Source organism: Miscanthus floridulus, chromosome 15, assembly GCF_019320115.1.
Source record: "Miscanthus floridulus cultivar M001 chromosome 15, ASM1932011v1, whole genome shotgun sequence".
NCBI lineage: Eukaryota > Viridiplantae > Streptophyta > Magnoliopsida > Poales > Poaceae > Miscanthus > Miscanthus floridulus.
This window is the reverse complement of record NC_089594.1, coordinates 16067461-16093135: the sequence shown is the minus strand read 5'-3', so window position 1 is coordinate 16093135 and position 25675 is coordinate 16067461. Positions and strand designations below refer to the sequence as shown.

The window sequence follows — 25675 nt, the reverse complement described above, 5'->3', positions numbered from 1 at the left end:
GGCACCAGTGTTACTCATCATAGAACATACATAGTATCCACAATGTACACTCCTAGGCTTTTGCTTGGGGCATTGTGTGTTTTGCATATGAAAATGTTAAGTAATGCTTTTAACAGCCATGTAATGGAGTACTAAAGTAAGTTACACTTACCGTACATAGTGTTTTATAGCCAGCCTTTCCTTCCTTACTGGATCATGCCTTCCGTGATGTTCATTGACATAGAACCTAAATGCCCTGTTCAAATTATTTTAGCAAATGCAACTTGTTAGTATTCAAAAGTGAACGTTACAAGTATGTATACAAACATATAAGCTAATGAGGATTGTCGATATATATACGTCTTGAGAATCGATATGAAGTCTTTGTATGTCATCGGGTCCCTATCTATTGAATCAAAGACCCATGCCATGCTCCTCCCGACATCGACGCCTATACAAATCCAGTGGTTGCTGCATGAATTTAATCATAGAACTAGATAAGCTCTTTTGCATCGAATAAAATATATCGAACAAAGCTTTAAGGATAGAGTTGAACTTACTCGAAGTTGTATGGTAGTCATATAGTAGAGTGTAGTTGGAGATTTTTAAAAGCCAGGGCAATGTATGCCGAAACCTTAAGGGACTCTTGCCTTAGTTTCTTCGCACGGATGTCCTCTTTCTTCCGAAGGGTCTTTCCAGCAGCTAGCTCTTTGCCATCCAGTTTTCACTGTCTAGGGTAATTAAAATTTGTTTGTGCAATAGCTTGAGGGTCTATATACCCGGCTTTCACACTTCGCATTTGTTTTACAATGTGCACTTGTATTCTACAAATCACGGCGTGGGTTAGTTACAACAAAATCCAAAGATTACATTCATATCATATCGGGAGGGCAAGGACTTACAGGCACCATGTGCGAATTAGATTCATTTCCATTGCTCCGAGGTGAAAGCATGTCTGCATATCATTGAAGTCAAAGATAATTTTCCGGCTGGGCTTCCAAATGTGCCGGCGGGGAGGCGGTGAAAAAGCAGTCAATATAATGTCTCGTTTGTGCCAGAGGATGAACTGCCCCATTACGTCTCCGAGTAACACCAGCCCCTCGGGAGTTGCATAGTCTATCCTCCACTACATGAACTCGGGCTTCATGGTATGCACCTCGACCCTAGTGTAGTCCGACAGTATCTTATTATTGTGGTGTAAGCCACCGGGAGGATGTGCCACACTCGTTGCCACCTCCATCACAATGTTCTACCGGCCACTGAGAAACACCAAGGTGTAACTAGTTGGTTTCCGTATGCGATCGACGGGGGTTGTGGCTGTAGTGGAACCTTGGCTGCTAGGAACTTCCAGAGGGCTACCAACTAATGCCAGTTCTCCCGGCGGCACCATTAATGTCTGTGGCTCCATAGACAATCCTTGCTTCTCGAGTGCCTTCACAACTAGAGCCTTCACTTGGAGCTCAAGATTAGCCTCCCGGTCTCTGCCATGTTTCTTGTACATGTGCCTGTCCTCTTCGAATCCGTGCTTCCAGATCGTCCTTTTCCCTAGCCCCGTGGTGCGGCCTGTGTGCTCATTGTTTCCCAAGCCAAGGCTAAGTTCGTCCCTCTCTCTGGAAGGATTGAATGAGCTCTTCTCCTTGTCTTCAGCATATTTCACTATCCTTGATACTGCCTCTTGGGTCTCTGGCTTATCAAACTTAAGATTACTGTCGGATGATTCTGTACTCCTCGCATATATCCAATTCCTTGAGCGTACCTTCAAATTCTTCACATCGATATTCCTAGAAGTTGTGGCCTCTTCGTCCATCTTCCTAAACTACTCTTCCTTGGCATAGTAGCCACTGAGGCCTAGATGATGGTGATGTTTGTTCCTCTTCGCCAGCTCGGTGTTACGGGCACTGAGCTCCAATGCCTCGGTTGAAGTCTTCTGAGCCACGAGCTCCTCCCATTGACTAGGAGTTATGTTGCTGAACTTGTTGAAGGGAGTTGACCCCTTTTGGATATACTTCTTGTTGAGCTATGGCCTCCAACGTCGGAATGACTCTCCCATGATCTTGAAAGCATTTTTTACCAGTTCTTGCTTACCCTCTAGAAATCTAAAATTGAGCTTCAGCTACTTATCCCATAGTTCATCCTTTTTCTTCTCTGGTACCTCTTTCTAGTTACGGATTGCTGGGTTCAATTTATCTCTTACTAGGGCCCCGATCGTATTACGGAATTGTCCTCTGAATTCCTTCGGCTCAAGGATCTCCCCTGCTGGCCTGACCTCCGTTATCACATAGCATGCCTTATCTGGATATTGGTTTGCTTTTCTATCCCCTCGTTTCCTCTTTGGCTTGGTAGTCGTGTTTGTGGTTGTGTCTTGAGGTTGTGGAGCAGAGGCCTCAATGTCCATCTCTATGGTTGTTGCCTCTGCTCTCCTTTCCTCTACTCTGTCTTGTCCGGTGAAATGTCATGGACGTCGATGTCATCTTTTCTGAGTTTCAGGAGGGACCTGTATATACGACAGGTCAAAGTGTTAGCAGAGGTAACACAGCCAAAGCTTTAGCAAAATTTACAAGCTAAGGCTTTATCCCTACCTCCTCGTTCGGGTCAAAATCCTTGTCCAAATCTTCCTTCGTTGGCCTCCTTCTGGCTTCACGTGGGAAAGGATCCTCGGGACTTACATATCCCTCTTCTGAGTCCTCCTCATCATCATCCTCTTCTTCTTTGCCTTCAACAGCCTCTCCTGCTCTTCCTTCTGCTCCCCTTTCCTCCTCATCACACTACTTCTGAGTAAGCATCACTTCTAGATCCTTTTCTAACTTGTTATCGAACTGCTCCTAAGTAAGTTGGTCCTCTAGTGCTTGCTCCTCATAAGTTGGTTGCTCATCATGCTCGGGGCATCGGGCTGCACTGTCTGGTGTCCACGACATTATTTCACGCTTTGTTCTAATAGATGCAAGAAAGTGTGTTTTAGATACGCGAGAAGGTATAAGAAATAAAAAAAGGTCTATAAACCAAAGTAGTCCTATAAAACAACAATATATCAAAAAAACTAGTAGCAGTAGTATATGCCTCATAAACATGTCAATCATCATTTCATCATGAACTTGGAGCATCAAGGCATCATAACAGAGAAGAGAGGAGAAGGTAATGTAGGGGCGGCTGGTAATGATGCCAAGTTCCTCACAAGTTCTTGATCATCAGCTCATATTCCATATAATGTATGGACTTGGACAATTTCATCATCGGCAAAACAAAGGAGAGGAGAGGGGAGGGGAGATTTGGCAAAAAAAAAAGCAACAGCTGCTTAGCAAACATAGAGCAGCAGCTGATGGCAAAAATAGCCAAAAAAACAGCTGACTACTGCCACATGGTTGGAAGACCCCTACAGATCCACCAAACAACAGCTGCTTAACAAACATATATATGCTCACTGTTAACAAACATAGAGAGAAGAATAGTAGAGTACAGAGAATCTAGAACTGTAGGTGCAAGCTGTTTACTTAATTTGTTCAGATCTAGACATAAAAACAAAATGCAAACCATATATGTCTCAATAAAAAATAGGGGCGGAATGGGGATTTGCTTATACAATTCAAGAAGATGCTTGAGATCACCAATAGTAAGACGAACTGGTCCAGAGAATTCATTATAGGAAAGAGATCTCTGTGCCACAATGAAGGAAGAAGCTAGTTACCATAATGAAGTGGCTGCAAGGCTGCATCCGTACACATAACTAAGAATTCATAGCACTAGGCGTTGATCAAAGAACTAAAGATTGTAGCAAAGTTGATAAAAAATGTTGCAACTGACATCAGTTTTCAAGTAAATTTAGATTGCAAACACTGTTGAATTGTGAAAGAACTAAAGATGGACATATATATAGAAAACCAATGTGTTTCTTTCTTTAGCAGAAACCCACATCTAAAACTAACAGCTAGCGATATATCCATCTGAGGAAATTTGAAAAGTTCTTGCATCCCAGAACCCCCATAACTAAGGTTATCTGAATATCTATTAGGCTACTTCCTTTCATGTGTTCAGATCAGTTAACTTTCAAAATTGCAAATGTTAGATAGTTCCCACATAGACAAATATGTTCACTCCTGAGTTCAGAGTTTCAAATTCAAAAAACTGAACAACAACATATAAAGGGGGATTTTACCCTCAGCCCGGATCATTTATGCCAATTGCAAGTGAAAATAGTTTAGGCATAGAAATCTGTCCATATTTCATCAAAGAACTAAAGTACCAAACTATAAATAGAATAGCAGCACAAAGTTGAACCATACAAGTACCAAAACTGATGCTTACATGACTAAAGCTTACAACGGCTAATTAAGCGTGATACCAACTCACTGATTTGCACAAGAACATAGCTATCAACTGATGAAAACAATTGCAGGCACAGAACACTGCAAAAGAAAACAAGTGCATCCACACTACCACCCTTAATAGGATAATGGCTCCACACACACGCATGGTATAGTAGCCTTTATCCCAAGAAAGTTGACCACGCTACAAATGAAAACCAACAAGAAGCACAGAAAAAAGGATATGACATTTATAAGGAAAAAAGAAGCGATTCAAGTTAATTCTTTGAAGACCAAACAAATTGAAAATAACTACAGGATAGACAACAAAGGAATATCAGCACCTTTCAAGGCGCTCTTGTTTGAACGGTTCACCCAGCAAATCATAATTAGAATTTAAGAAAAACAAACAAATAAAACAGCTAGCAGTGGCACACACGTCTACGCCCAAAAATGGAACACCAAGACCACAAATCTAGTTAAATCAACACAAACATTCTTGGTCTGCAATTCAGAAACGCAAGGTAATGTTAATCCCAATCGAAGGAAACCAGAACACAGGAAGCTACCACCCCCTGACCACACAGACATTCCTTCAAATAGCAGATCCACCCACACAGATGTAATCTATGTATGTTACTTTCCAAGAGTAGTTTAACAAATTGTCCAGTATGAGCATGAACTCAGCATTTTATCTGACAGGAAAACGAACACCAAATCATATCACGCCCTTAAAGAAAACAGGGTGCACCTTCGTTTAATTCTTCTCTTCCTTATATGTGGAGACTAGAAATATACTAGCAACTTATTTAGGATGGATCTGTACTAGTTTTCCTCAGTGTGATGCAGCAGCAGGCAACCACACCATGCAAAGCCTTGACCACCTTGACCAGCCTGGAGTTAAAGTAAATATCTATTTGGAGGGATGAAGAGTAGTAGTAGTAGTAGTATAAATGACTCCCAAAAGCAAAATCCACACACCAGGTGCCACCCCAACAATCAATAGGCAACATGGATTAGCACTGATGGGGGAAGCCAGAAGAGGGCGAAGAAGAGCACGCTGATGGGGAAGCTAGAAGTGTGGACTGAGCAAGGCTAAGCATGTGAGCTGACCGGGAGGAACGCAGCAGCGGCCACCACTTGTGACTGCGGCCAAACTCTCAACTGTAAGAAGGTGATTTATTTTCCCACCCTAACCCTACCCATTTAAGCAAGCATGCCACCATTGCCAAGTAGTACTAACTCATAAGCACATGACCTCTACACATCAGTACAAGTTCACCAATATTCTTCTAGCATATGTTCCCCTTCCACCATTTCATAGCAAATCACAGAGGGCACATCATTACCAGTAGGAAAACTAACAGTTTGTAGTAGCATATTATACTCTTGAGTTCAGTAGCTATATAGAGAGGGGAGTAGAAGGCTCAGAGTATATGAAGGGGAGAGTGCACAGCAGCAAGCTAGGAGCACACCTTGGATGCTTGTACAAAGCCAGCGTCGGCTCGGCGCCACCACCGGCCGTGCCACGCGCACCACAGCGCCGAAAACCCTAGCCGCCGTGGGAGGGGGAACGCCAGCGGAAACCTTAGCTGCCGGGGGGAACGGCGGCGTGCAGGGCAGGAGATGAACCGGGGGTTGGAGGCGGATCGAGGGAGGTAGGGCATGGAGGCGGTGGAGGTAGGGCACAGAGGCGGCGGCGGCGGAGAAAAACTTGGTTGCTTGTCGGCGTCGTGGAGAAGAAAGCGCCCAGGACTTAGAATAATTTTGGCCTCCCGCGAGCTCTTGCTTATATACAGAAGGTCATTTGTAGGGGCGGTTCCTGAGTACGCCGCCCCTACAAATCGATTTGTAGGAGCGGTTCCTAAGTAAGCCGCCCCTACAAATATTTTTCAATTTATTTTAATTAATAATTTTGTAATTTATATATAAAGAACACAATGTAAATTTATATAATACTTTTTTTATTATTCAATATATGTATAAATAAATATATATATAAACAATTTCATGATATATATATATATAGACAGATATAATTATATATTTTGTTCTTTACAAAAAGAATATTTTAAAAATTAAAAAATTGAAATTTAAAACAACTAAAACAATTTCATCTCCACTAAATGACCTCAAATGAAAATTTTGTAAACATCAAAGTTGTAGAACTCATCAAGATGTACAACTTATATTTTGGTCATCTTTTCATTTGCCAAATTTGAACAGTTTAAATTTTGAATTTCAATAAATATCAACTTCAAATAAGATTTTGAAACCTTAAATGATTTCAAAAAAGAAAGTCATGAACATAAAAGTTATTGAACACATCACTATCTACAACTTTTATTTTGGTTATCTTTTCATTTGATAAAATTGTATAGTTCAAATTTTGAATTTCAATAAATTGCAACTGCAAACAAGATTTTGAAACCTTAAATGATTTCAACTACAAAAGTCGTGAACATAAAAGTTGTTGAACTCATCACTATCTACAACTTTTATTTTGGTCACTTCTTCATTTGACAAAGTATTAGTAAACATTGTTCACAAATTCACATATCACTCAGAGTTTCATAAACTATATGAGAGACATGTTGATTTGTGAACAATATTTACTATCACTTTGTTAGATGAAAAAATAACCAAAATAAAAGTTGTAGATCTTCATGAGTTATACATCTTTGGTATTCATCACTTTTCAGCTGAAATCAGTTGGTGTTTTAAAATCTTGTTAGAACTTGTCATTTTTTAAATTTAAAAATTTGAATTATTCAAACTTTGTCAAACGAAAAGAATGACCAAATCAACACAGTAACTTGATAGGGCATGATTTTAGAAAATTTTAGGAAAAAAAATCATCACATTTGGAGTTAGTATGAGGGAGAAAGACTAGTTATAAATTTTACCCAGAGATTAAAAAGAAAAATCACAACTGTTTATGAAGATTAATGATGAACAAGTGTGATTTCTCTTTTTAATCTGTGGCTGAAACTCGTAACTAGTTTTTCTCCCTCATACTAACTCCAAATGTGATGGTTTTTTACTAAAATTTTCTAAAATCGTGCTCTATCATTTTAGTCTTGTGGCATTATATTAAAATAAGCAGGAGGTAAATACATCTCTAGTTGGTTTTGAGTCTCCACCACAAATTCATGTAGGTCACTCAACTCTTTCTTGTCAATCGTCTTCTGTGAGATCTTCGAAAAGAAGTAGCACATGCGGGTGATGACCATTTTCAAGAACTCTAGCTTTATAGCCCTGATTGCAATAGCTAGAAACACTGTCAGCATCACATGACAATCGTGAGCCTTGCAGTGTGTTATTGATAAGTCCTTCATCGACACTAGCTTCTTTACGTTCGCTGAAAACCCAGTCGGGACCTTAACGAACCATACATCCAAGAGTTCCCGTACTTCATCTTTTACAACAACAACAAAACAAACGTTAAAGGACTACTTATTCAGATATATATAAAAATGAATCAAATTAATAATTACTTGAGAATAATTGTATATACTTCAGATATATATGAATATAAATCAAATATAATTACATGAAGCATACAAACACACCATGGTAGAGGAAAATTAATTAATGGACTATTTATCCATAAATAATTAAAATACATATTTGTTGATTATAATAAACACTTTCAAAGACAACAATTATATTTTACCCATTATCTTTCATGCAAACCCTAGTCCAATTTCATCAAACATAAATTAACAAAAATGAAATTAATAAAAAAAACCAAACCCTAGATCTAGATCTAGATCTACATGCACATGAAACATCCATAAAACTAACTAATTGTTCACTAAAATTAAGAAACATGGACCAAATAAGGGTATGATCTTGTTCCTCGACCTAATTTACCCTAGTACATTCAAAACTTAGGTCTAATTTGCTTCATAAGTAGCTCAAACACCAAAGAAGAGAGAGAAAAGCAAAACTCTAATTACTCACTAACCAACCATTAAAACTTTTAAAAAAGTATGGAATAGCATTTTCTTACCTTCTACAACCTCTCCACCAAAGGATTTGAGACCAAAACATTTCCCCCTTAGTAGAGTAATTTTTGGGAGGTGCCCAAGGCCTCCCAAGCCTTTTCTCTCGGGTAAGAGTGATTGACCCGAGGAGGAAGAAGGGGGCTGCAGCCTTTTGTTCGTGCATTTGTAGGGGCGGCTGGTGATTGAGCCGCCTCTACAAATCACAACACCGGGAGCGGCTGGTATCACTAGCCACCCCTACTGTGTCATTTGTAGGGATGACTGGTCTCGTGGGTCTCGAGCACGCCCACTGTAGGGGCGGCTCAAAAAAAATTGTTCCATAGCTACAAATGTTTTTTAGTAGTGGTACCCGGCTGCGCGTGGCCGGAACTGGAGCCTCAGAATTATCGAAAATTTGTAAACCACTTCTCAACAATCTCTCATACGATCATTCCCAAGATTCACAATTGTCGAAAATTTGAATACTTGTAAGAACATGTATTTAGCCCATAGACTAATTAAACTCAGCTTCACAATATTTTGAACGAAAAAAGAGGGAAGATGAAGATATAATGTTATTTTTGCAAAAAAAAAATTAATCTATGGAATGGAAGCAACCAGCTAAGACATCAGTGATGGGTAATAGAAGACCAGCAAGTTTCAACACAAGAACAAGGAAAATAAATAGTACTGGACGGTGCACAAAGACGGAGGGAAGAGCAACGAACACTTTAATTTCGGCAACAAAAGAAAGTATGCATGTAGCTCAAATTTCAGACCACAATACTAAGATGCGCGCGGTGCTACCACTTGAAGAACAAGCTAGCTTCTCAGCACGTTCTTGAAGGCAAATCATTGCTTCAACAGTATTCGTTCTTAGACTGCTACAGCTAGTCCCCAACATTGCACAACAAAATAAACAAAAGAACATTGATTACGGAAGCTTGTTTTTTTCGGTGGATGACTCAAGACAGATTTGTATCATTATTAGATTTTTCCAACGGCTTATGAAATCCTTAGAAGTTTTCAGAATCAGAAACGCCCTCTGCGCCACCGTCGCCCGTGCCGCCCCCACCCCGCTCTTTGTGCGCCGCCGCCCAGCTCTGCGTTGCCGGTGAGCTCCGCGCCGCCGGCAAGCACACCAGTGACCTGCACGCGCCACCCACCCGTCCTTTGTGCCACCGCATACCATGCCGCCCCCACACCCGCCCTCTGTGCGCCGCCGCCTACAGCTCCGCGTTGCCGGTGAGCACACCAGTGACCTCCACACGCTGATGAGCCTCCATTCGCCGAAGCAGCAAGAAGATGTTTGTGTTGAAAGAGCATTTTACAAATGTATATTTCAAGTGTTCCAGATATTTCAGAGGTATGTTGCAAGTGTTGTTTATCGATGTTGCAAAAGTAGATTAGGATGTTGCAAAAGTAGATCCGAGTGTTGCACATGTTGCAGTGGCTATATACGTATGTTTCAAATGTATGTTCCAAATGTTTCGTCCGTATCAGACGTATGTTGCAAGTGTTTTTATCTGGATGTTGCATATACATGCATGTTGCATACATATGTTTCAAGTGTTTCATAATTCTGTTGACAAGGTCTGTATATGATTTTTTTTTTTTGGCAAAGCAGCCTTGTGTTTAGAAAATCCGAGGTGGAGACGGAGAAGGTCAGACAACAGCCTGAGTGAGATTCTGAAGTTCTGATCGATCAAATGTTCACCACCAATTATGTATGGACTAGCACTTGCCAATATAAAGCAGCACATGGTAGAGGTAGAGGAAGAGGATGCAATGCAACATGGACCATCCCTGTCAGATACTGAGACGAGGGTGAAACCGAGCCAGAGCACTGTGTCTGTGCTAGTGCTAGTGTACTGTTCCTTCTCGCAAGGGAAATCAAATGGGGGACTATTATCATCGCTCCCCAAAAATCCCCCATTGGATCACAGTGTGACCATGCTCCCCAAAAATCCCTGTCAGATATTAGGCTTTGCTTGGTTTGGGCCAAACCAAAAAAAAAAACATTACAGGCTCTAGGCGTGGAACAGGGAACAGAGCATTTCCTAATTGATTGTAATATGGCTCAGTGCGTTGGGAACTTGAGCGAGAAGGCTTGTCGAGCTTATTAACATGCGAGCGAGATGCTGAGAGCTGGTTGGCGGAGATGTACATGATTGGTTGAAGGCTGATGTATCTAGCATTCGAAAAATTAATGGAGTTTATTTATGGATATGGGTGGAGGTGGAAATTAGATGCAAATTTTGGTGAATTACTTTTTATTAGTTTTCGTATTGGCATATATGAGTCATTTAGATGAAAATTAAGGGGTTACTAAGTTATTTTACATAATGAAAGTGGTGAATTATTTAAATTAAGATTTAAAGGATTGTTACTTTTGAGTAATTTTAAAATGGCCAAGGTGAGTAGTTTTTTTTAGAAAAAAACAGAATAAACTTAGACCCTGTTTGGTTGAGCTGTGGTTTTTGAAAAAACTATTTGTGAGCTGTGACTTTTGGAAAAGCTGCTGTGAGATGTCGACGAGTGTGAGAAAGCCAAAAAGATGTTTGGTTCAGTAGTTGTGGCTTTTGTAAAAATAGTTGTCAGTCTCTCTCACTTACAAGCACACCCCACATGTCATCCACATGCCTCCCCACTCAACCCCCTCTCCCTCACGAGTAGACCCCATTCGCCAGGATCTTCTTCTTCCTCATGGCAGTACACAGATCTACACTGCTGCACATCCGGTGCTCTCCCCCGGCGAGGCCCGGCCAGGGCGCCGAGGTGCTCTCCACCGGCGAGGCTGACTGGCCCTAGAGCTCCACCTCCGGCAAGGGAGCCCACAGGGCTGCCCCCGTCTCATAGCCTCTAGTGCCACGCCCCTGCAACAGCCGGCACCGGTGAAGAGAAAGAGAGGGCCGTCGTCTCCGTGCGAACCCGTCGGAGAGGAGCTTGTAACACCCCGCATCTAAAATATGCTTATATGGCCCAGCTCGGAACGTAGAACGGGCATGGGCCTGCATACGTGTAGCACCTCTCTTACACTTTTGTCCTCGCTTCGTGTAAAAGGTTAACCCGGATGTGCTACGTTTGGAACAATAAGGCTTATAAGCTGGCCCTCACCCTCCTAAACTTATAAGGTGATACTAAACCCACCAACTGCAACCCTATATGTGCTACTTGGGCTACATGGGCCAACTTCACAGCTACTACAGGCTACTAATGGGCTGGGGTGTTACAGAGCTGTTGGCCGGGTGTAGAGGGCGCCGCAGTGCGAGCCGGCCTGAGGCGAGAGCTTCTTTCCTCGAGATACGTTACGGACCGGAATAGAAGGAAAAAACGAATTGGTATCTTCATAACCAGTGGCAGGTAGGTAATTTTTTACCCCAAAAGCCAGTGAAAGCAGATGGAGAGCTTTTAGATTTGTACTATCACTACACCACAACACAAAGATTAGCGATGGACGGTCTGACGTTAAAAGCGGCTACAACGACAGACAATCTGACGCCAAAAAGTTATAGCGACAGACTTCTGCGGACCCTGTAAGTCCTATCGCTAAAAATCTTTAGCATCAAACAGTACTTTTAGCGTCAGACAGTCCGTTGCCCTGAATTTTTTTAGTGACAGATAGTCTGCTGCTACTCTTTAGCGACAGATAGCCTGCCAGTACTCTATAGCGACAGACAATTTGAAGTTACAAATGTTTTTAGCGACTGATGGTTTGACGAGATCATTTAATTGCATTTAAAAAATAAAAGACCATTTGGTTGCAAATTAATACAAAAGTAACATCATTGTGCACATTTCTCATACAAATAGATTCATTCATGAACCTGAAACATAGATCTATTATCAGATAAAGTAACTATGCTTCACTATGATCTATTATTAATATGTGAGCGAGATGCTGAGAGCTGGTCGGCGGAGATGTACATGATTGGTTGAAGGCTGATGTATCTAGCATTCGAAAAATTAATAGAGTTTATTTATGGATATGTCTTAGGCTGATGTACTTTGTTTGTTCTGATAGCTTGAGAAACTCAGGAACTCCTAGAATACGTTGTGTACAGCAGCCTGCTCTGATTTGTCTCTGCTCTAAATAAATCTAATGCTCTGTGCTGAATCTTGTATAAAACAATGGTCTTGTATAAAACAATGGTTCTGCTATGAACTTTGTCTGAAAGCACATGTTTGCGCATTTTGTTACTGCAAAACGCAGCCATCGGCCAAGAAAAATCACCACAAAGTAATGAAATAGTCATTAATTAGAACTTACTTATTTTCCTTTCCAGTTTCCTAACATAGCAGGTGTTTTCGTCTCTTTCTGAGAGCCTGCCGTGGAGCGGAATCTCCCTAACGTCCACCGTATATGCTTTTCGTCGCCGCAGAGGATGGGAGGTGTGGCGGCCATGCGTTCATATGGTGGTGCCGCCTCGCCAGCAGCGCCTGCGGTGGCAACCGTCGCGATGGCCGCGTCCATCAGAGAGGCGGCAGACTCCCTCATGCGGGTAGCAGCAAGCGGGGAACGGCCCCGGCACACGTGCTCACGCGGAACGTATCGGAAGAGGCAGCTGGAGCTTGCGAGTCCAAACTCCCTCACGAGGAAATGGAAGGCAGGCGCAGGGGAAGCTCCGAACACAGGTGTCCTGTTCTGTTGGCGGATTCATGAAACATAAATTTATAAAATTAAAATTAAAAAAAAATAAAAGCGGTGTCCTGCCCTAAGATTAGGGGATGGCGGGGGCGAGAAGCGGGAGTGGGGGCGAGGACGAGGAGGACGTCGCTGGCGCACTACTCTGTGTTTAGGGGGGAGGGCTCGAGCGGCGAGGGCAGGCAGTGGGCGGCGCGGTCGGCGTTGAGGGAGCTGCTAGCCGGGGGCGTGAGCGAGGAAGGTGGGCAGGTAGGGCACGAGGAACACGACGCGGGTGTAAAATGGATAGGTCGACGAATCTATTTTTATACTAAATTTACTTATAGATATAAATATTTCTAATATTTTCTACAAACTTAATCAAATTTTTTTAGGTTTAACCAGTACGAATTACACCACGACATTTAGGGCGTCCGCAATGGTGCTAGTTACCTAGCCAGCTTATGTGGAGACGAGAGACAAAAGCAAAGACTATTTTATACTGAGTACATTCTTATTTTTCTATGTACTATTAGATTCATATATTCCTCTTTCAGATTTTTAACTATACGCAATAGATTGGTTATTTGTTCGTCACTAACGACTACCCTCTTCTCTCATGTAACGGCCAAATAGCCACAGTACTAGATAGGGACTGTACGACCATAGGTAATTAATGAATTCATAGACGTGCGTGCCGACGGCGTCCACTTGCGTCCAGAATACGGTGCCACCATGAGACAGCGCACATCACAAGGATTCTTCTATATCGGAATAATACTGTGTTTAGTTGGTTAATTTTTTTTGGAAATAATACTGTAGCACTTTCGTTATTATTTGATAATTAGTTACCAATCATAGTCTAATTAGGCTTAAAAGATTCGTCTCGTGAATTTTGTCTAAACTGTGTAATTAGTTTTATTTTTTATTTATATTTAATATTTCATGCATACGTCTAAAGATTCGATGTGACGAGAAATCTTGAAAATTTTTAGCAACTAAACATGCACATAAGGCAGCGGAAGTGGGGTTGGAATCTTTCTTTTTAAAATAGAGGAGTAGTGGCGTTGAAGCCTCATTTTTATCTGGAATCTTGCTGGCAAGTGGCACGTCCCTTGTAAGCTTTCTTGGGCCTTGTTTAGATCACTCCAAAATTCCAAGTTTTTTCACTCTCTCTCCATCACATCAATTTTTGGACGCATGCATGGAGCATTAAATGTAGGTAAAAAAAATAACTAATTGTATAGTTTAGTTGGAAATCACGAGATGAATCTTTTGAGCTTAGTTGGTCCACGATTAGACAATATTTACCAAATAAGACGAAAGTGCTACTATTCATCGGTTTGAAAAAATCTTCAATGGCCTTGGTTGAGTCTCCTTCTACGCTGCCTAATATTCTTTACTTGCCTCGGTAGCCACCAAACTCGAATTTGCACACTATACCATATCACATGGAAAGATGATATATACGTTGGAATTTTAACACAAATGAGACCGTCGCAGCTAGGCATCTGGGTTTATCATGACAACAAGATGGGACTGCCGTTCTGCCAAGAACCCAAAGATGCCTTCTTTTATAACTTTGGAGGATGTGGTGGCCAAGCCGACAAGTATTAGGAGAATTTAAATACAGATAAATGTACTGGTAATAAATAAATAAATAAATAAATAGAACGCTCAGTAGATGTTTTAGTCTTTAATTCAGATTTCAGAGTACAAATAATCACACCTACATTAAAATCTACCCCCCCTGTTCCAAATTACATAGTTTTTTGCTATATATGCACTTTGATATATATGTGTTATGTGTCCACATACTTATTAAAAAAAACGAAAATAACTTATAATTTGGAACAAAAGGAGTAGAAAAAGCAACAAGAAGAGAGTAGCCATGCCCCCTCTGTTATAGAATATAAAATGTCTTTCTGTCTCAAGTGAGAAACTTATTTAACTTTGACCAAGTTTACAGATTCTATAACGTCATATCAAACGTCATATTGAGATCGTATTGAGAGTCCTCTCGTCTGTCCACTCCCGTCACATCGGCCCGTCACTCTTTTTTCATCGCCTCGGCCCTCAGAATTGGTCCAGACTCGAGATTCGCGCCAAGGCAGCTCTTTTTTTTTTGTTTCTTTTCCATTGGCCATTGCCGCGTTATCTTGCCACAAGTGTGTATCCGCGTCCGTGCCCACTCCGCGAGCATGTACCAAGCAAGCAAAAGAGACAGAGAGTGAGAGAGTGTGAGAGCACTCCACTGAGCGGTCGAGCTGAGCATGGAGCTCGCCTTGGGGGCCATGGCCGGCCTGGCCCCCAAGCTGGGCGAGCTGCTCACGCAGGAGTACGTCGTGCAGAAGGGCCTCAAGCCCGACATCAAGTCCCTCTCCAGGGAGCTTGTGACGATGAAAGCTGGCCTGGAGGACTTGTCTAAGGTTCCACCGGACCAGCTCACTGAGGTGGAAAAGCTTTGGGCACGGCACATCCGGGAGCTATCTTATGACATGGAGGATGCTGTCGATGACTTTGTCCTGCGTGTGGCCGGCGGAGAGTGTGCAGCTGATGCCACCGACGCCAACGTCTTCAAGAAGATCCTTGGCAAGGCCACCGCTGCGGTGAAGAAGGTCAAGCATCGCCATCAGATCTCTGACAAGATTAAAGACATCAAGAAACTCTCCGACGAGCTGGCTGGGCTCCGTGCCAAGTACACAGTTAGAGGCCCGGGAGCTGATCTTGCCGCGAGCACCGGCATCGACCCCCGTGTCCGCAATCTGTACAAGAAAGAGTCCGATCTGGTTGGCATCGAGGAGTCAAGGGACAGAGTCATAAGGATGCTATCTATGGAGGCCAAACATGATGCTCATGCGTCTGATCAAGATCTAAAGATAGTGTCTATAGTCGGGGTTGGAGGATTGGGCAAGACTACTCTAGCCAAAACAGTGCATGATATGCTTAAGAAACAATTCGGTTGTTCTGCTTTTGTTTCTGTTGGTAGGACTCCTAACCTGACTAGGACATTTGAGAAGATGCTAGTGGAGCTCGATAAGAAGTATAAGCAAGTCGACATGGCCAGATGGGATATAGAGCAATTTGGAAACGAACTGCATGAATTCTTAGAACAAAAGAGGTATGTCCATGTCATTCTTCATTCAGTTCAGCTGAATTGTTTTTATTCACTAGCAGAGTGTGAGCGGTTTGTATGTTCCTATTTTACGCCAAGCCCTAGGCCTAGGCATTCTTTGAAATCTATTATGAAGAATTTCAATTTCGGTGAAATGTTAATCGAATTTGCTGCCAAACATCTAGAAAAATCTATGGAATTTCCAAATTTATATAGATTGGATCTTTAAATTGAAGCACAAATTAAATTGGTTAGCAAATACTCCTCTCCCATGGAGTGGGTTGCAATGTTTCCTTGCTAGAATCACGTTGATGTTATCGTGCGTCTAGGTTTATTTGGATAGGCTATACAGATTGCCAAATTATTCATAACTCTACATTCTTGTGTCAATTATAGGTACTTCATTGTTGTTGATGACATATGGGATGTTGAATCGTGGAAAGAGATCAGACATGCCTTGGAGTACAATAATTGTAGGAGTAGAATCATCATGACTACTCGTAATTTTGAGGTTGCCACAAAAGCAGGAGAGGTTTACAAACTAAAACCTCTTTCTGATGGAAACTCTGAGAAATTATTCTACAAAAGAATACAGAGCCTGGAAGGGAAAAGTCTTGATGGAGTATCAGGTGAATTGTCTAGTAAAATCATACATAAATGTGGCGGCATACCATTGGCTATCATTGCAATAGCTAGTTTATTGGTTGAAAGACCGTATGAGGACTGGTCAAAGGTTTATGACTCAATTGGTTTTGGGAATGGAGACAATACAACAAAGATACTGTCATATAGCTACTATGATCTGCCTTCTTACCTAAAGCCATGCATATTATATCTAAGCCATTTGCCAGAAGATTCTATCACTGATACAAATGTTGTGATTTGGATGTGGATAGGTGAAGGTTTTGTCCATCTTGAGAAAGAGGAGGGTAGTCTATTTGAGGTTGGACAAAGATACTTCAACGAGCTTGTCAATAGAAGCTTGATCCAACCAATGGACACATGTACTTGGTTCACACAATTTTTCCGTATTCATGATATTGTGTTTGATTTCATCCGTAAGTTGTCGGGCGTTGAAAACTTTATTACTGTTTTGGACAGCAGAGAGCAACATGCTTCTCCGGACAGTTTAAGAAATGAGAAGAAAACAGACATGCCTTGTTCGGACAGCAAGGTACGCCGGCTGGCTATCCAAAATCACCATGTGCAGTGCTTCCCTGTAGACAGCATGGAGATGCCAGAGGTGCTGAGGTCACTTATCATTGAAGGTAGTAAGATTGAGAATATGGCCCCGCTTCATAGGTTTAGAGTTTGCCGTGTGTTAAATTTACAAGAATGCCGCGTCCCGATGAGCTTAAAGCATATAGGGAGGTTGTTGCATCTCAAGTACTTAGGTATATCTTTCACGGCTGTTGATGAGCTTCCTAAGGAACTTGGGCATCTGAAATCTCTACAGTCACTGTTATTAATCGATATTGGGCTAGACGAGCTACCACCGACTGTTTGTTCGCTTACACAGCTGATGTGCCTAGTAGCTCAGGGGTTCAAAAGGTTCCCAGCTAACAGGATGGGGAACCTAACGTCCCTGGAGGAGCTACGGTTAGATAGCATAGTTGGCCGGAGTGCCGCCGAAGGCCTAGTGGCAGAGCTTGGCAAGCTGACAAGGTTGAGGATGGTCATGATGATCTTTGCCGAGGAACTAGACGAGAGCTTGCAAAAAGCTCTTGTGCGTTCTCTGTGCAGTCTGCGGGAACTCCAGGAACTAGTGCTTTCTTCTTCAGGACGACAGCAGGGTGCCATTGTGTGGGAAGACTGGGAGGCACCTATGCAGCTCCGGTGCCTGATTATAAAAGGCATCCGCTTCACGCGGTTCCCTGGGTGGATCAATCACTCCCGCCTGCGACGCCTCTGCTCCTTATTTCTGTGCATGTACGCTGTCGGAGTACATGACCTGGATAACCTAGCGAGATTGCCAGAGCTGAGCTACCTCATGCTAGGCGGTTTCAGCTGGCCTCCAGGGTATACTGTTGGTAAGGACGGCTTCAGGAATTTGAGGTTCTGCCATGTGGGCACAGCGCTCAAGTTTCCTATGGGCGCCATGCCAAGGCTCGAACAGCTGTGGTTTAGCGTTTATGCAGGGTATCAGAGTGGGGTAGTAAATGATGTGCCGTTGGAGCAGTTCCCAACAAAGGATGAAATCGAAGATCATGACTTGGGCCTGGATAACCTCCTTTCACTTGAGAAAGTCAACGTCAAAGTCATGTGCTCGGGTGCTACTGCCGCAGAAGTGCACGAGGTGGAGGCCATGGTCACGCGTGCGGTGGAAAATCTTCCCAACCGTCCAACTATAAAAGTGGATCGAGCACGTGAAGAAAATATGGTATCTGACGAACACAGGGTGGCTCTGGTGAGGCTGTCTCTTCCTGTGTGTTAAAAAATACGTTTAATTATATGTTTGTGAGTACTACTTGTTACTGACATGTATACTGCTTTCTGCTCCTTGCAATTCTCAGCTTCAGCAACACATTCAACTACGTTACCGTGTGCTCCGGTTGAAGGATGAGCCTGATGCTTATTTCATCGCCCTCCTGCGGTCGTACCGACTTCTTCAGAAAGCCGTTATTTCCATCGACTGTGCGGGTGCCAGCCTGTGTGAGGTGGAGAAAGTGGAAGCAACTTTCAGGCATGCAGCCGAGGTTCACCGTAACCATCTGACTATCCATCTGATCAGAACAAGCACCGACGAAATGGTCTCCTCATCTGACCATCCCGACACAGAGGTAGCAGCCTGGATTGATTTTTTTTTCAGTAGTTATTAATGGAAACCTTAGCTTTGACTATATAACTTACCATCGGCGCTTATTTTTCCTTCCCAAACTCCAGGTGGAGAAAGTGAAAAATCATCCGAACCGTCCAGCCATACAAATGGATCGAGCACATGAAGGAAATATGTTATCTGACGAACACAGGGTGGCTCTGGTGAGGCTGTCTCTTCCTGTGTGTTAAAAAATACGTTTAATTATATGTTTGTGAGTACTACTTGTTACTGACATGTATACTGCTTTCTGCTCCTTGCAATTCTCAGCTTCAGCAACACATTCAACTACGTTACCGTGTGCTCCGGTTGAAGGATGAGCCTGATGCTTATTTCATCGCCCTCCTGCGGTCGTACCGACTTCTTCAGAAAGCCGTTATTTCCATCGACTGTGCGGGTGCCAGCCTGTGTGAGGTGGAGAAAGTGGAAGCAACTTTCAGGCATGCAGCCGAGGTTCACCGTAACCATCTGACTATCCATCTGATCAGAACAAGCACCGACGAAATGGTCTCCTCATCTGACCATCCCGACACAGAGGTAGCAGCCTGGATTGATTTTTTTTCAGTAGTTATTAATGGAAACCTTAGCTTTGACTATATAACTTACCATCGGCGCTTATTTTTCCTTCCCAAACTCCAGGTGGAGAAAGTGAAAAATCATCCGAACCGTCCAGCCATACAAATGGATCGAGCACATGAAGGAAATATGTTATCTGACGAACACAGGGTGGCTCTGGTGAGGCTGTCTCTTCCTGTCTGTTAAAAAATACGTTTAATTATATGTTTGTGAGTACTACTTGTTACTGACATGTATACTGCATTCTGCTCCTTGCAATTCTCAGCTTCAGCAAACAATCAGACGCCGCTGCCGTGTGCTCCAGTTGAAGGATGAACCTGATGCTTTCTTCATCAACCACCTGCGGTCATACCGACGTGGTAAGAAAGCCGTTATTTCTATCGACTGTACGGGTGCCAGCATGTGTGAGGTGGAGAAAGTGGAAGCATCTTTTAGACATGCAGCCGAGGTTCATCCTAACCATCCTACTATCCAACTGATCAGAACGAACACTGATAAAATGGTCTCCTCATCTGACCATCCCAACACAGAGGTAGCTGTGCCATGATTAAATTTTTTCAGTAGTTAATGGAAACCTGACCTTTAGCTATATAATAACTTACCACTGGCGCTTATTTTTCCTTCCCAAACTCCAGCTTGACGACGATCAGGATGATTCACCAAATAATTTGCTTTGCAAACTCCAAATTGACGACAAGCGGCACGACCTTCCTCAGCTTGGCTCCACTGCGCTTGTCTTCTCCTTTGGCGCCGGCTCGGAGGAACATCATGAGAGCACGGCTCGTAAGCGCTGTGCCCGCCGCAAACGTGCGATTGGTAGCGCCCGCGAGCTGAGGCCCAGCACCAGGCTGGCTGAAAAGGAGCGCCCCAACTTCGAGGACCCGTCTCCCAGCAGCGCCTCGCCCGTCCAAGTTGCCCGCGTCGACTTCTCTGGTGCGTCTCGACGCCTCCGTCAGGCCCTCTTAAAAACCCATCTCCTCTCTAATCCTGATCTTCCCTCAGGTGACGACGATCATGATGATTCAATACATAATTTGCTTTGCAAACTCCAGCTCAGGAATTGATAACTCTGTTTGTCCAATCCTTCCAACCCAGCAGGTACGTGCATGCCAGTCTGCATGTATAAACACTCCAAATTATATTGCTCTATCCAGTTATCACGTACGATTCACTGCCTGTATACGTGTCATTATGTATAAATGATGTGTTTTTTACATGTGCATGCTTGGTTCATACATACATGTTTTCAGTGTTGGAAACTCTGAATGTGGAAACAGAAGGTACTAAGTTCCAAACAGACTGAGTGATTACATATAATGCTGCATAGACCATCCCAATGCCAAAGACAAATGGGTATCCAGCAATTATGTGTATAGACAATCCCAATGCCAGATAAAAATGTGTATAGACAAGCCTTGATGGCAGTTCATGTTTTAGTATTGTGATAGTGCTTTTGCTAAATTGAATTGTTTTTGGATTAGGCGTGTTCCTTTGGCAAAGCCACCTTATCTCATTATCTGCTTGAAGAAATTATGTGATTACATTTTCCTTTACATGATTGATCCATCCTTTGCATTTCAACTTATTTACTATATATGCAAATCAATATTTTAGGTAAATGTGAGTTGTTTAAGCACTGAAGAGACAAGTCCCATTCAACAAGATGATTACAAGCATTCGCAGAGCTTGTTAGATTTGTGGTTCTTAGTCTAAAATCACATTGAAAAGGCAGATGAACCACTAGTGATGCAGTTTATAAGTGAACAATATTTGTCTCTTTTTTTATAAGAAGGTTTATATATTTCCTCGAAAGTGATCTTGATAGATTTTATGTGAAGTGTATTTTTAATGACATGGGTCATGTATTTCCTTGGAGACAACCATGAGAGTCTGTATGTGAACTATATTTTTTCATTTTTTTTTAGATGAGTTGTGTATTAGCTTGAAAGACAAGGATGATATAATTTCCTTGAAAATAATCATGAGAACATTTGAACTCTAATTTCTTAAATAAAGTGATCATCATGTATGTCTGATCTGAACCCTGTATTCTCAATGCTAACGTGTGGGTTTTTGGTGCAAACTAGCTGTTGTTATAGCTTGTCTTTGTTGTCTCTATATTGTTCATATTGTAGCACAATACTCATGCAGGTATTTTCTTATCAACATCCGGTCGTGTTAGATTTTAGTTACCAATTGCTTTGCATATGGTTTATAGTTGTCCACTTTGCATCGCACCTCAATATGTGTTCACATATGTTTAATTGAAAATATATCTCATTTGTTCATATTCTACTTTTCACTCATTGTTCATGGTTTCCTACTTGCATCACACATCTATTAATAGTATTTCATGTGTCAGCGCATTCTAATAGCATACTTGTTCCGACACTTCCTATATTTATCCGCTTATAATTGAATTTAGTTACTAATTATATTATGTACTTTTTCACCCTCTTAGTCGTATTTTCCATCTTTGCATAGAACATTGACATGTGTTCGACAAGTGTTCAGTTCAAATCTTAGCTTTTGCTATGTATTTGACTTAAAAATCAACATACTTATTGCTTTGTACATATATATACATATATGGGTGGAGGTGGAAAATTTAGATGCAAATTTTAGTGAGTTACTGTGTATTAATTTTCGTATTGGCATATACGAGTAATTTAGAAGAAAACTAAGGGGTTATTAAGTTATTTTACATAATGGCAGTGGTGGTTATTTAGTTTAAGATTTAGAGTGGGCTATATTACTTTTAGAGCAATTTTAAAATGGCCGAGATGAGTAGCTTTTTTTCTTTTGAAAAACAGAATAGACTTATTGGCTATTAAAAAAATGACGATTATGGTATACCAAATATTCTTGATAATGAGTTATTTTTTATTTTTTTTTGAGAATTTCTATGATTTATATTTTTTTAACATGAGTTTGCGAGAATTAATATTGAGGGTGGCAATACTTGCTTTTTGCGATCTTGTTTGTATAATCGCCAAAAAAAATTACCCAATCCCAAAATGAAAGACCATTGATGTATTTGTACTAGTTTTATTAATTATGCAATTCAGAATATATGGTGACCTGTCGTTATTGGATATTGAAACATAATGGAAAATCGTATGTTTGGGTGGTTGGCTGTGATTCAGGATTCTTTTGGACACGTGACATTCAGGATTTGCCTATGTCACTTAATGGGATCATCAGGGTCTCATCTCAATCAGGGACGATGACGATGATGGAGGGAGCCCATAGACTAATTAAACTCAGCTTCACAAAATTTTGAACGAAAAAAAGAGGGAAGATGAAGATATAATGTTATTTTTGCAAGCATATTTTTAATCTATGGAATGGAAGCAAGCAGCTAAGACATCAGTGATGGGTAATCGAAGACCAGCAAGTTTCAACACAAGAACAAGGAAAATAAATGGTACTGGACGGTCCACAAAGACGGAGGGAAGAGCAACGAACACTTTAATTTCGGCAACAAAAGAAAGTATGTATGTAGCTCAAATTTCAGACCACAATACTAAGATGCGCGCGGTGCTACCACTTGAAGAACAAGCTAGCTTCTCAGGACGTTCTTGAAGGCAAATTATTGCTTCAACAGTATTCGTTCTTAGACTGCTACAGCTAGTCCCCAACATTGCACAACAAACTAAACAAAAGAACATTGATTACGGAAGCTTGTTTTTTTTTATAGTGGATGACTCAAGACAGATTTGTATCATTATTAGATTTTTCCAACGGGTTATGAAATCCTTAGAAGTTTTCAGAATCATAAACGCCCTCTGCGCCACCGCCGCCCGTGCCGCCCCCACACCCGCCCTCTGTGCGCCGCCGCCCAGCTCTGTGCTGCCGGTGAGCTCCGCGTCGCCGGCAAGCACACCAGTGACCTGCACGCGCCACCCACCCGTCCTTTGTGCCACCGCCGCACATGCCGCCCCCACACCCGCCCTCTGTGCGCCGCCGCCTACAGCTCCGCGTTGCCGGTGAGCACACCAGTGACCTCCACGCGCTGATGAGCCTCCATTCGCCGAAGCAGCAAGAAGATGTTTGCGTTGAAAGAGCATTTTGCAAACGTATATTTCAAGTGTTTCAGAGGTATGTTGCAAGTGTTTTTTATCGACGTTGCAAAAGTAGATTAGGACGTTGCAAAAGTAGATCCGAGTGTTGCACATGTTGCAGTGGCTATACACGTATGTTTCAAATGTATGTTCCATATGTTTCATCTGTATCAGACGTATGTTGCAAGTGTTTTCATCTGGATGTTGCATATACATGCATGTTGCAAGCATATGTTTCAAGGGTTTCAGGTGTTTCATACTTCTGTTGCAAGTGTCTCATCTGGTTGTTTCATATGTTTCAGGAGCTAACGTAGGAATGCATGTCACAAGAAGGTCTGTATATGATTTTTTTTTTTTTGGCAAAGCAGCCTTGTGTTTAGAAAATCCGAGGTGGAGACGAGAATTTCACTAGTAGTGTCTTTCTTGCTTGTTGGAGACGGAGAAGGTCAGACAACAGCCTGAGTGAGATTCTGAAGTTCCGATCGATCAAATGTTCACCACCAATTATGTATGGACTAGCACTTGCCAATTAAAAGCAGCACATGGTAGCGGAAGAGGATGCAATGCAACATGGACCATCCCTGTCAGATATTGAGACGAGGGTGAAACCGAGCCAGAGCACTGTGTCTGTGCATGCATGTAAAACGAACGATGCAATGCGACAGCCCGTGCATGTTTTGGCTAACCAAACAGGCACCAGCAGGAGAAAAACGAACGATATATGTGACAGTCAAAAAGCTGGAGCTAGCGATGGCATGAAGCTGAATTTGGGGAGATTAAAATGCATGCCCACAGATCGAGGTTCTTCGGCTGACTGGCTGAATTTGAGGAAAATGCTGAATGCATTTGTCAGCCTCCCTCAAGGTTCCTCCATGGCTCCACAAGCTGGATGGGCCAGGCCAGATGTCGATGCATTGAATTCCCAACCTTTTAGGGGGCTTAATTACAAGCCCACGACGATCCCTCAGTTAACATGGCCGACGCGCCCAACTGCATGTGGCCCGAACTGGAGGCTCCTTTCCTTCCTGACCCGCCCCGGCAAAGCGACACGCAGCCAAGGCGAGATGTGCGGCGCCTACGTGCCATGTGTTGAGGGCGAGCGCAGGAATGATATGGCCAAACGGGTCTAGTGGCTATTAGGCTTTGCTTGGTTTTGGGCCAAACAAAAAAAACATTACAGGCTCTAGGCGTGGAACAGGGAACAAGGCTTGTCGAGCTTATTAATATGCGAGCGAAATGCTGAGAGCTGGTCGGCGGAGATGTACATGATTGGTTGAAGGCTGATGTATCTAGCATTCCAAAAATTAATGGAGTTTATTTATGGATATGCCCTAGGCTGATGTACTTTGTTTGTTCTGATGATAGCTTGAGAAACTCAGGAACTCCTAGAATACGTTGTGTACAGCAGCCTGCTCTGATTTGTCTCTGCTCTAAATAATCTAATGCTCTGTGCTGAATCCTGTATAAAACAATGGTTTTGCCATGAACTTTGTCTGAAAGCACATGTTTGCACATTTTGTTACTGCAAAACGCAGCCATCGGCCAAGAAAAATTACCACAACGTAATGAAATAGTCATTAATTAGAACTTGCTTATTTTCCTTTCCAGTTTCCTAACATAGCAGGTGTTTTCGTCTTTTTCTGAGAGCCTGCCGTGGAGCGGAGTCATCGTGGACTCTCCCTAACGTCCACCGTATATGCTTTTCGTCGCCGCGGAGGATGGGAGGTGTGGCGGCCATGCGTTCATATGGTGGTGGACTGGTGGTGCCGCCTCGCCAGCAGCGCCTGCGGTGGCAACCGTCGCGATGGCCGCGTCCATCAGAGAGGCGGTGGACTCCCTCATGCGGGCAGCAGCTAGCGGGGAACGGCCCCGGCACACGTGCTCACGCGGAACGTATCGGAAGAGGCAGGAGCTTGTGAGTTCAAACTCCCTCACGAGGAAATGGAAGGCCCTGTTCTGTACGAGCACGTCCACTTGCATAGAGAGACCCCGAATGCGAATAGGAGCCGGTTTCCACTTGCGTTCCGACGGCGTCCACTTGCGTCCAGAATACGGTACCACCATCTGACAGCGACGCGTGATTGGTGATTTGTCAAGCGGTGGTAGGATACAGCACACATCACAAGGACCGTGTCCACCGCGTCTGGCATGCATTGTCACGCGTCAGTCGTCAGTCGTCACATGCAAGGAGTAATGGAGGAGTTGACGTTGACGT

The 25675-nt window shown here is 42.7% G+C and overlaps 1 protein-coding gene across 2 annotated transcripts; it reads left to right on the top strand.

Annotated features, from left to right (window-relative positions):
- The first annotated feature begins 15101 nt into the window (after window positions 1-15101).
- Window positions 15102-23118, top strand: LOC136509135 (disease resistance protein Pik-2-like). 2 transcript variants are annotated; one of them, XM_066503946.1, is made up of 10 exons: window positions 15102-16011; window positions 16402-18412; window positions 18519-18785; window positions 18889-18984; window positions 19091-19357; window positions 19460-19555; window positions 19662-19928; window positions 20032-20329; window positions 20399-20494; window positions 22543-23118. In XM_066503946.1, exons 1-9 carry the CDS (start codon window positions 15164-15166, stop codon window positions 20458-20460), a joined length of 4212 nt encoding a protein of 1403 aa, XP_066360043.1. In that variant the 5' UTR covers window positions 15102-15163; the 3' UTR covers window positions 20461-20494; window positions 22543-23118. The 2 variants fall into 2 exon arrangements, with proteins under 2 accessions (XP_066360043.1, XP_066360042.1); XM_066503945.1 differs by lacking the exon at window positions 22543-23118 and adding an exon at window positions 21011-21488.
- The last annotated feature ends 2557 nt before the right edge of the window (window positions 23119-25675 follow it).

Coding starts and splice junctions, on each gene's coding strand:
- LOC136509135 (XM_066503946.1), top strand. CDS start 15,164: ATGGAGCTCGCCTTGGGGGCCATGGCCGGCCTGGCCCCCAAGCTGGGC. Junction 19,929..20,031: donor CTGACCATCCCAACACAGAG/GTAGCTGTGCCA, acceptor CCCAAACTCCAG/CTTGACGACGATCAGGATGA. Junction 20,330..20,398: donor TGCCCGCGTCGACTTCTCTG/GTGCGTCTCGAC, acceptor ATCTTCCCTCAG/GTGACGACGATCATGATGAT.